The sequence below is a fragment of the Physella acuta genome, unplaced genomic scaffold (assembly GCF_028476545.2).
Source record: "Physella acuta isolate Inbredline_101_S28 unplaced genomic scaffold, ASM2847654v3 ptg000619l, whole genome shotgun sequence".
Taxonomy (NCBI): domain Eukaryota; kingdom Metazoa; phylum Mollusca; class Gastropoda; family Physidae; genus Physella; species Physella acuta.
In genome coordinates this window covers 106,541-118,355 of record NW_026732138.1, presented here as the reverse complement: position 1 = coordinate 118,355, position 11,815 = coordinate 106,541, and the positions used below count along the sequence as shown (strand labels likewise).

Genomic DNA, 11,815 nt, shown 5'->3' with positions numbered 1-11,815 from the left:
TAACTTCAATCCAAGTCTCTCAACAAGTTTAGGATGAGAAAATATTAAACAAATTTCAAATGCCTTTAAAAAAGATGCAAATAGATTTTACACTGATTTTTTACTAAGAAAAACCCCATTTTAAATTTGATTTTGCCAAAAATCTGTTTGAAAAATAATTCTTCAATAATAATAATTCACAACAAAAATAAATTATAATTATATAAAAATATTTTGACTAAAATACACTGCTGAATGTATAGCAGAGGTTATCTTACATGTCAGTTGTTCAAAGGTACAAGTTCAGCAATGTCAGGCTGTTGTACAAACAAGTTCAGCAATGTCAGGCTGTTGTACAAACAAGTTCAGCAATGTCAGGCTGTTGTACAAACAAGTTCAGCAATGTCAGGCTGTTGTACAAACAAGTTCAACAATGTCAGGCTGTTGTACAAACAAGTTCAGCAATGTCAGGCTGTTGTACAAACAAGTTCAGCAATGTCAGGCTGTTGTACAAGTTCAGCAATGTCAGGCTGTTGTGCAAACAAGTTCAGCAATGTCAGGCTGTTGTACAAGTTCAGCAATGTCAGGCTGTTGTACAAACAAGTTCAGCAATGTCAGGCTGTTGTACAAACAAGTTCAGCAATGTCAGGTTGTTGTACAAACAAGTTCAACAATGTCAGGCTGTTGTACAAACAAGTTCAGCAATGTCAGGCTGTTGTACAAGTTCAGCAATGTCAGGCTGTTGTACAAACAAGTTCAGCAATGTCAGGCTGTTGTACAAGTTCAGCAATGTCAGGCTGTTGTACAAACAAGTTCAGCAATGTCAGGCTGTTGTACTAGTTCAACAATGTCAGGCTGTTGTACAAGTTCAGCAATGTCAGGTTGTTGTACAAACAAGTTCAGCAATGTCAGGCTGTTGTACAAACAAGTTCAGCAATGTCAGGCTGTTGTACAAACAAGTTCAACAATGTCAGGCTGTTGTACAAACAAGTTCAGCAATGTCAGGCTGTTGTACAAACAAGTTCAACAATGTTAGGCTGTTGTACAAACAAGTTCAGCAATGTCAGGCTGTTGTACAAACAAGTTCAGCAATGTCAGGCTGTTGTACAAACAAGTTCAACAATGTCAGGCTGTTGTACAAACAAGTTCAGCAATGTCAGGCTGTTGTACAAACAAGTTCAACAATGTTAGGCTGTTGTACAAACAAGTTCAGCAATGTCAGGCTGTTGTACAAACAAGTTCAACAATGTTAGGCTGTTGTACAAACAAGTTCAGCAATGTCAGGCTGTTGTACAAACAAGTTCAGCAATGTCAGGCTGTTGTACAAACAAGTTCAGCAATGTCAGGCTGTTGTACAAACAAGTTCAACAATGTCAGGCTGTTGTACAAACAAGTTCAGCAATGTCAGGCTGTTGTACAAACAAGTTCAGCAATGTCAGGCTGTTGTACAAACAAGTTCAGCAATGTCAGGCTGTTGTACAAACAAGTTCAGCAATGTCAGGCTGTTGTACAAACAAGTTCAGCAATGTCAGGCTGTTGTACAAACAAGTTCAGCAATGTCAGGTTGTTGTACAAACAAGTATGTCAGGATAGTATGTAAACAAACATGTGATAACTTAAACAAAATCAACAGTTACATCACGGATTTTTAAAATATTTTCTCAAAACATTTTTGACAAGAAAAACCAGTGATAATTTGGAAGACAACATTTTCAACATTTGAAAACACAAAATAAATATTTTAAATTCAATAATAATTTTCTAATCCATATTTATAATTAAATAGTATCTAAAAATAGTAGTAATATATATCAGAGAAAGGAATGCACACAACTTAGCTAAACAAAAAACCTCATGCTAATAATAAAAACGCACTCTAACACAAAAGTTAAAATCTTTGTATTAAAATAAAAGCTTCCATTGTACAATCTTACTAGCACTGATTTCATTAAGTCAAAATTGGGAAATTAACAAAGTAAGCAAGGGACACAGACTAGGAAGAATAAAGGGATATAATCACCGCAATGTAATATATGTCAAAAATCATTAAAATCAAGGGATATAATAAGTAGAATCAAGGGATATAATTAGTCATATCAGGATATATAATCATTAATATCAAGCCATATAATCTGTAGGATAAAAAAATATAATCTGTACAATCAGGGTAAATAATCAGAAGAATTAAGGACAATAACTATTCAGTACAATCAAAGGATACAGTGGATACAACAACACATATCAAAGGATATAGTGGATACAACACATATCAAAGGATACAGTGGATACAACAACACATATCAAAGGATACAGTGGATACAACAACACATATCAAACGATACAGTGGATACAACAACACATATCAAACGATACAGTGGATACAACATCACATATCAAAGGATACAGTGGATACAACAACACATATCAAACGATACAGTGGATACAACATCACATATCAAAGGATACAGTGGATACAACAACACATATCAAACGATACAGTGGATACAACAACACATATCAAAGGATACAGTGGATACAACAACACATATCAAAGGATACAGTGGATACAACAACACATATCAAAGGATACAGTGGATACAACAACACATATCAAAGGATACAGTGGATACAACAACACATATCAAACGATACAGTGGATACAACAACACATATCAAAGGATACAGTGGATACAACAACAAATATCAAAGGATACAGTGGATACAACAACACATACCAAACAAGCACTACAAAATCTTTCTTATGTACCAGTTATTTAAGTCTATGTGTGCCACAGGGGTAGAGGACCATAACACTATAAAATGTATAGATATATGTATGATACATCACAGGGTTCATAACAGAGCTGAACAGAAACTTTGTAAATGCAGAACAAATGAAACAATAGTCAACAACAACAACATGTTTCCAAGGCAACAGTGTGGCTGGTACCATGTTAACCAAATAGTGGACCAGCCTTATATAAAGTGCTGGATGTTAAGAGTCATTAGAAATCCACTTTGTTTTTAAAATCCTCATGTTCATCAGAAGTCTTGTGGTATGTTTAAATCTGAAAAGTTAATTTATCGTTTACCATTCCCTGTAACTCTTCTTGGCTTGTTCTGTTTTTTTTATATTTCCTTGGTTATTCCCCTTAGAATTCCACACCGCATGCCTTCTACAAGTCTGTGGACTCAGTGTCAGACTTGAAGGAAGGGTTATCAGAAACAAAGAAATTCTTGTGCCACCTAGTGGCCAGTCGGAGAGGGATGCGGGGAGACTCGTTTCTTTGAGGGACGTGGGCGGTTTCATTTCTAGGGTGGATGTGGGGTGACTCCGTTCTAATCACATCAGTCCTGGCAGGGTAGGAGTCATAGGCCTGGTTAGTGAAGGCTGCCAGTTCAGTCTCCTCTCTGTAGATTCTTATCCGTTTTCTGATTTTTAATTGTTTTGTTTTCCTGCAAACAATGCAAGATTCTATGACTTTTTCTTTATTACTGGTGTCGTTAAAATTGTATATTACTAATAAATGTACTAAAAATTGTTTTAAATTATTACAATAACATGGTTATTCCAAAGACAATGATAATAATGCTTTGAACTTTTTATAAAACCTTTGATAACTAAAATTTTTCAATACGAATGTGTCTGAATTTCAGCTATAACATAGTAAACAATATGGATTTGAAAATATTAAAGGTTAAAGGGAATTAACTCTGATCCAAAAAGATTTTGTCAAAAAACAAATAGTTACCTGAGAATGTAAACAGCAACAATAACAAATAGCAACACAGTAGCAACCCCAGCCAAGGTCATGCTGCCTATGACAATGGATTCAGTCTTAATTCCACTTTGTGCTGCATAGGCATAAAGATATTCCAAAAGTTATTAATTATTTTACTTCTAAATAATCATTTAGTTAATGATTATACAGTAGTTTGGTTCTGTTTTACATTTTTTTTTAAAAACAAACGTCACTACTACTAGTAGTACTATGAAATAGAATTTTTAAAAACAATGTCAAAACCATCAACTAGAATTAAAAAAAACAAATGTCAAGAACATCAAATAGAATTTAAAAAACCTAGCACCTTTTAAGCAGACCTCAACACCACAGTTACAGTTGATGCCCTGACTGACACCACTGCAGTCCTTGGTTGAGTTACAGAAGTACTCACACACATCTGGGGTAACAAGAGAAAATCTTTAGTTACAAGATGATGGTCAATATATAAAGTACCTGTTTATGTGATTATGTTATGTGAGGATGTTATGTGGTAAATGTAAAGCCCAGCAACCTGTTAGTTATGTCAGGTACCCTGTAGAGCTGGGTGAACTCAAGGATAACTACATGCTCTAGCAAAAGACCTAACTTGAGTCTTTTTGTGCTGGCAGTCATGCCATACATTTAGTGAACATAAGTGTGTACCACATGTTGACAACAACTATTTTTAACCATTATTTTTTAACTATTTTTAATCTTTGTCTAATATACAAGTCTACTTAATCTTCTAAAGTCCAAAACATCATAAACCTGGATTAGTTGTTTACTTTTCTCAAAAATAGTATTTTTTTAAAAATGTTTTTTGAATGTAAGCTAATTATTTCCCACATATTTAGAATGAATCCAAATCTTAGCAAAATGTTACAATGACTCACCAATACATTGACCGCTGTCTGTTTTCTAAAATCTTATCAAACTGTTACAATGACTCACCAATACATTGACCGCTGTCTGTTTTCTAAAATCTTATCAAAATGTTACAATAACTCACCAATACATTGACCGCTGTCTGTTTTCTAAAATCTTATCAAACTGTTACAATGACTCACCAATACATTGACCGCTGTCTGTTTTCTAAAATCTTATCAAAATGTTACAATGACTCACCAATACATTGACCGCTGTCTGTTTTCTAAAATCTTAGCAAAATGTTACAATGACTCACCAATACATTGACCACTGTCTGTTTTCTAAAATCTAAGCAAAATGTTACAATGACTCACCAATACATTGACCGCTGTCTGTTTTCTAAAATCTAAGCAAAATGTTACAATGACTCACCAATACATTGACCACTGTCTGTTTTCCCCAGCTTGCACTCACACAAGTAGCCATTGTCCAGATCTTGACACACCTTGTTCTGATCACACGTGTCAATTTTCAGCTCGCACTCGTTAACCTTGCCTTGGACACACTGGGTCTTGCTGTCTGCTCCCTCCTGCTCTGTTGTTAGGTTGATACCGCAGGGCTCACAGGAAGATGCGCCCGCTTGTGTTTGGTATGTGCCCAGTGGGCATGGGTGGCAGGTCACATCGTTCAAGCTTTTGTAGTGGCCTTTCAGACATTTCACTAAAAAAAACATGAATGTATTTAATTTAATGGAAAAATTTTAAATACATTTGATTTTAGATATCAGGGTCCTCATTGATAAGACAAAGCACACAGATACGGCATTACAATCACTGCAAGAGCAATTCTCATTTACTTGCCCTCTCCCTCAAAATTATGCCAGGTACTCATTACGGCTGAGCTGATTTACAGATCCCTCAAGCACATATTGAGCTAATGAAATATATGATCTGACAATATACAACTAGCCCTTAGTGACAAGTTATACAATAAATAGTTTCTTAGCCAAAACCTTACCAAGACAGACACCTCTATCAACCCTAACTTTATCAACAGTCACCAAGATAGACAACTCTCACTAAGACAAACAACTTTGTCAACACTCACCAAGACAGAACTTTGTCAACACTTACCAAGACAGAGAACTTTGTCAAGACTCACCAAGACAGAGAACTTTGTCAAGACTCACCAACACAGAACTTTGTCAAGACTCACCAAGACAGAGAACTTTGTCAAGACTCACCAAGACAGAGAACTTTGTCAAGACTCACCAAGACAGAGAACTTTGTCAAGACTCACCAAGACAGAGAACTTTGTCAAGACTCACCAAGACAGAGAACTTTGTCAAGACTCACCAAGACAGAGCTTTGTCAAGACTCACCAAGACAGAGAACTTTGTCAAGACTCACCAACACAGAGAACTTTGTCAAGACTCACCAAGACAGACAACTCTGTCAACACTCACCTATATTACACTGGCTCTCACTGACTGCCCCCTCAAGTTCTGTAGTAAAGCCAGGTTTACAAGGTGTGCAGTAGCTACCAGCAGTAAGCTTGGCGTTGTATGTGCCAGCAGTGCAGGAGGTGCATGTTCCATCTGTACCTAGCTGTTGCCCTGCTCCACAAATATCTGGCAACAGAACAACTAGTTTAAGAGGCTACACATTCCATGTCTCACAGTTCAGACAACAATGTCTATAACTTAATTTTTATAATAAACTTACTTTGTAAAAAAAAAGTACTAGAACTGTAGCTTAATTTTATATTAACTAAACTAAACCAAAAATTTCTTCAATGACTATTAATAATATATTTTTTTAAAACGTTTTATAATTGAGACTGGCTGTCATGACAATTAACTTAAATTATAACTTCTTTATAAATAATAAATAAAATAATAAATAATAATAAATAATAGTAATAATAATAAAAAATGATATTTTTTTAAAATTCTAATCTTTCTAAAATAGCAAACAGCATCATAGCCTCTTTGAATGATACACTTGTTTAAATAGAAACTTTAATGATGTAAGGTTGAATTTATATTTTTTTTAAATGTGCACTGACCTTGACATTCAGCCTCAGACTTGGCGCCTGGGACTTTGGTGGTGAATCCTGATGGACACAGTTTACATGACCACTGTCCTGCCACATCTTGATACTGACCCACAGGGCAGGAGTCACACTGAGATTTACCTGTGTTGAAGCTACCTGCCATACAAATACCTGAGGATTGAAGGGAAAGGACATTTTTGTGTGCTAAAGGTACAAATTGTTTTAAGATTTCAAATGTATCCATTACTGATACAACTGTCAATAATCAAAGGATCCTGGGGAATGTTTCAGAACATGTTTCTATCAACTCTTCTATAAACTATCAGCTTTTAAAAATTTCTGTGACAAAATTTTATTCAGTTAATCTGTTTCTATCAACAAACTTATATCAAGTATTCAAAAGTTCTCTGACAAAAACATGTATTGTAGTTAGTACTTACTCTCACACTGGGATATACTAGTGGCGCCCTCTACTCTGGTTATCTGACCATCTGGACATGGTGTGCAGGCTGTCTGAAGGGGCTTGTCATTGTACTGTCCTTTAGGACAACGGCTGCAGGTCACTGGGTCCTGAACATAGTAGCCAGCAGGACAATCAACTGTAAGGACAAAGTTTGACCATAGTGTGTTAGACAGTCATGGTGCTTGAGCATACTGTATAACCCGAACAGGGTAGTAAAGTACCCTTTCGAACCTGATGGTCCATGGAGCTAATAAAGTAGAGTTCACCTAATTCTGTGACATCAGCATATGAAGGAATAGTGTGAGAACAGAGTAGTGGTGGTTTATTCTTTCTTTATATTGTGTTAAACTGTGTAGTGGCTGGTGTAGAGCAATGTTGTACAACAAAGACTTGTATTTTCATTATTTGGATCTTCAATTTATATTATTTGAAACGGTTGGATGAAGAAGTCAAAAAAATCTAATGCATGGATTATTTAATTAATATAAGTGTTTATAATTCCTTCAAATGGAGATGTAAGAAGTGATTTTCTCTACAATGATGTAATTTCCATAATATACTTTTTAAATCCCAATATTGTTGTGTCAAACTTTAGGGAAGGGCGGGGGGAATGGTAAGTGGAACAATTATATAATATGCATGGTGGTGGTCTGTGCAAATTTTATATAAGGTGATCTGTGATGAGGTGTTAAAATGTATCTATTCTTTAATTATTTAGTTTATCAACATAAGTTTAACAAACTGAAAGTACATTTTTCTAACAGGGTCTAAGTTAAAAGAAAATCTTACCACAAACTGGCGTGTCAGTGTTCAATAAAACCTGGCCACTATTACAGTCAGGTGATAAGACAAGACTATCTGAAGTCATTGTAAAATTGTTCATTGGGTAACTCTTGATATTTTGGATTATCTCTCCTGGCATACTGTTTAGGTTAGTCAAATTTCCTTCACTGTTTCAAATTAAAAACAAACATGAAATTAATAATAATATTTTTTGTACTATTTAAATTACAATATAATGATTGTATGCATGAATGTTTGAATGGGAATCATATAGTCCACAAAATGAAGCAATTTTTTATTTGATCCTCAAGAAAACAGATTTTTTTATTTTTTTTATTTCTATGTTTTTGTCTACTCACAATGTCACTATTCAATTTTGTACTGTAAATTTTTGGGTTTGGAGCCATTAAAAAATGTAAGTAAAACATTTAGCCATTACTGCACACTTACATCAAACTGACTGCAATGGAGACATTATGTTGACTTACATTAAACTGACAGCAATAGTGACATTATACACAGCACCGAGACCCTGAGCCTCCCTTCTGATCCTGTTCTCACTGACGCAGCTGATATTGAGGGTCTTGACACTGCTGCAGGACTGGCCACACTGATACATTTTTTGGTCCATGCTGGCCAAAATATTTTCCAGAGAGGTTTTTAGTTTGGCTTTCTGTTCCTCTGAACAATCTGGCCCCTCAAATTTAACAGAGCCTTTGATCACCAGAGCAGGTGGATGTGCACCTAGGTAATACACACACAAAATTAGGTAAAACTTTACTAGAACTTAAACAATAATCATTAATAAAATAGGTGTTGACATTGCTGATTCAACATTTACTAACTGTTAAAAGGCTGATAGGACAGCACATTAGTTTTTCAATGTGTTTTTAATCTGCCAATATTACTATTATGGTTTCAGATGGGGTCATGGTTAGGATAAAACAAATAATAATAACCTAGCTTTCAGTCGACCTGCTAACCTTTTCCTATGTAAGTGATATTCTCATATTTTAGTAAAGTAGTAAAGTTCCCTTTTCAAACCTGACGGTCTATAGGGCAAGTGAAGTAGAGTTCACTTGTTTCTGTGACCTCAGCATATGAAGGGATAGTGTAGTCTACTGGCTTGATCTTGGATTTGAACTCAAGACCTACGGGTTAGCAGTCCAGCTCTCTACTGCTAGACCACTCCATCCCCATTCTCATAGTTTATTGCTACAAAATTAAGTGATTAAAAAATGTCCACAGCAAAATATACCTGGTTTAAAAATATCCTAAAGTAAAACTTACTAGCACAAGCTGGGAAAGAAAATGGCTCCCCACTAGATGGATCCCAAAGGCCCTCTTGTCCACAGCGATAGAAGGCTGGTATAGGAGCAACAAAGTGATACTTGGGCAGGCATGACGGGACACAGTACCTGCCGTGTTTCCAGGTGTAACATGCCCTAATGCCACTGAGGGGAGGGGGAGGATCTATACACTCTTGCTCTAAAACAACATGATCAGGTTTTTGTTAAATAAAGAGAATAAAAGGGAGAAACGTAAAGTGAAATAATTGAGTGAAGGTGTTTAAAGGCTCTATAGTTATAGCATGTTAAACCTTTATGACCCATACTGTGCACAGCATGTGACTATCAAAGAAGACATTGACCCAAGACTTGTCAAAAAAACTCAAATAAACTACAAGAATCTATACTTTTACTTTTAAAGGTTATAAAATATTTCTTAGTTTTTGCAACTTTTAATTTTTTTTAAAATAAAGAATAATAAACATCTGATGTTGAACTAAGAGTAAATAAAAGTTGAAATAATTCAATTATAAAAACACTGTAAATAAATGTTTTAAATGTTTAACTCACTTCTAACAAATATTTCAAAGCTGCATTCTGCTGAGTTGTTGTTACCATCAAAGGCAATGTAAGTAACCAAGTTATGTCCATATGCAAGGCATTGGCCTAAATAAAGATAATTACCACAATTTAATTAACAACTGTCAACTGTAAATGATGGGTATAAGGGAAAAATTTGTAAACAATATACACAATACTACCAAGCTTGTTTCCTAACTTGCTGCAAACATAGATGCTAGAAATTATCTAAAGCCTGCGTCCCTCTGTTTTATTTTTTTTAAATACTTTTTTTTGTCATCTGACATAAATTTTAATAATTTCCTTGCTGTAGGCTATAGGTCTATACCTATTTAAGTATTCTCCATATCACATAATCTAAAAAAATTTTTTAAGATAAATTATTGACTGTAAACTAAAATAATTTCATGTAGTTTTTAAAAATACTTAGCTGATAATGAGGATTTAAATATAAAATAAAAATAAATTAATCAACAACTATTAATAATTTGTTCCTATAAATATTAAACAGCCTAATGTTACCAACCTGATCGCAAGTTTTGAAGAACTGAGACAACACCCACATTGTCAGAAAATGTTGGTTCCTCCCATGTAACTGACACTGGACTTTTTGTGTTGGTAGCTACAATTGTACCTGGACACCATGTGACCTGAGGGGGCGTTTTGTCTGCTTCTGAAATAGTCACAGGTCTAACTACAATCATAGTGCTGATATTTAAATAAAACAAAAATTAAACTTAGGGGGCGTTTTGTCTGCTTCTGAAATAGTCACAGGTCTAACTACAATCATAGTGCTGATATTTAAATAAAAGAAAAACCCATTAAACATTAAGTGTGGGATGTGGATGTCAAAATAACAACCTTTTACCTAGATCTAACATTGTTTACAAAAAAATGGGTGAGGGAGTGGAATGTAGTGGAGGAAATCCTATAACCCAAAACAACCTTTTACCTAGATTCAACAAAGTTTACAGAAAAATGGGTGAGGGAGTGGGAATTTAGTGGAGGAATTCCTATAAACCAAAACATTTTACTTTGATTCAACAATAATTACAAAAAAAAAAGAAAATTCTGGCATTCATTGTAAAAAAATTTAATTTTTAAACAATTACTAAATAGTTTGTTTGTAATGAATGTATAAATTTTATTAGCACGTAATATTGATACATCTTACTCAGGAGCTAACTGGTTTTATTTCTATATAACACAGACACCACTTACTGTGAAACTAACCGGTTTTATTTTTATATAACAAAGGCACCACTTACTGTGAAACTAACCGGTTTTATTTTTATATAACAAAGACACCACTTACTGTGAAACTAACTGGTTTTATTTTTATATAACACAGACCACTTACGGTGGCTGGTGATAAGACAGTCCTCTGTATCACATATATTTCTGTTACACACTGAAGGCATCACAACATCAATAGCACCAGATAAATAAGAGTCTGCTGTCACCCAGTTGAAAAGGTCACTGTTTATCTGATCATGTGATATGTAAAATAAAATATTTAATTTTTTTTTTTTTACATTATATACAAATAATTATATTAACAATAATTAATTACTAAAGTGTTCAATAAAATGTAGTTTAATATTTTTAAATATCAAAGTAAATAAAATATTTGAAGTTCGTAATTTAGCAGTTTCCAAACATTTTTCATTATTGCCCTTTGCTTTTTTTTAAAGCTAACCATGGCTTTTGGTAATAAAAAACCCCAACTAATAGACAATTTAGGGCAAAATAATTTCAGTAAAACTTCCTGCTTCTCCCAGTTTGGAAAGTCTTGCCCCACACCATTAAAAACAACTGAATCAATCATATGATTTTAAGTTTTGTGAAAGGAACGCCTACATAATCCACAGTGCAGTCCTTAGCCATGTGTAGAATGGTATCAGGATTTAACACAGTGCTGTATATGTTGACACCATGGAGATGACCTTTGAACCACTCCTCATCACTTCCTGCCTCTTGCTGACCCAGTGTCAGATTTAGCCTGTTGGGAAGAACAATGGCATCATCAGGATCTT

General features: G+C 34.6%; 1 protein-coding gene across 1 annotated transcript in view; it reads right to left on the bottom strand.

The window, feature by feature from the left end:
- Positions 1-1,364: 1,364 nt before the first annotated feature.
- LOC131947978 (uncharacterized) overlaps positions 1,365-11,815 on the bottom strand; it is an 80,237-nt gene continuing 69,786 nt past the window's right edge. The window contains exons 57-70 of the mRNA XM_059309413.1: positions 11,640-11,781; positions 11,140-11,266; positions 10,306-10,452; positions 9,771-9,866; positions 9,202-9,399; positions 8,400-8,655; positions 7,918-8,078; positions 7,106-7,264; positions 6,678-6,836; positions 6,076-6,240; positions 5,043-5,330; positions 4,069-4,161; positions 3,732-3,834; positions 1,365-3,435 (exon numbers count right to left, since the gene is read on the bottom strand). Coding sequence (XP_059165396.1) covers positions 3,156-3,435; positions 3,732-3,834; positions 4,069-4,161; positions 5,043-5,330; positions 6,076-6,240; positions 6,678-6,836; positions 7,106-7,264; positions 7,918-8,078; positions 8,400-8,655; positions 9,202-9,399; positions 9,771-9,866; positions 10,306-10,452; positions 11,140-11,266; positions 11,640-11,781 — 2,374 coding nt within the window. The 3' untranslated portion in view covers positions 1,365-3,155. The remainder of the gene's footprint in view (positions 3,436-3,731; positions 3,835-4,068; positions 4,162-5,042; positions 5,331-6,075; positions 6,241-6,677; positions 6,837-7,105; positions 7,265-7,917; positions 8,079-8,399; positions 8,656-9,201; positions 9,400-9,770; positions 9,867-10,305; positions 10,453-11,139; positions 11,267-11,639; positions 11,782-11,815) is intronic.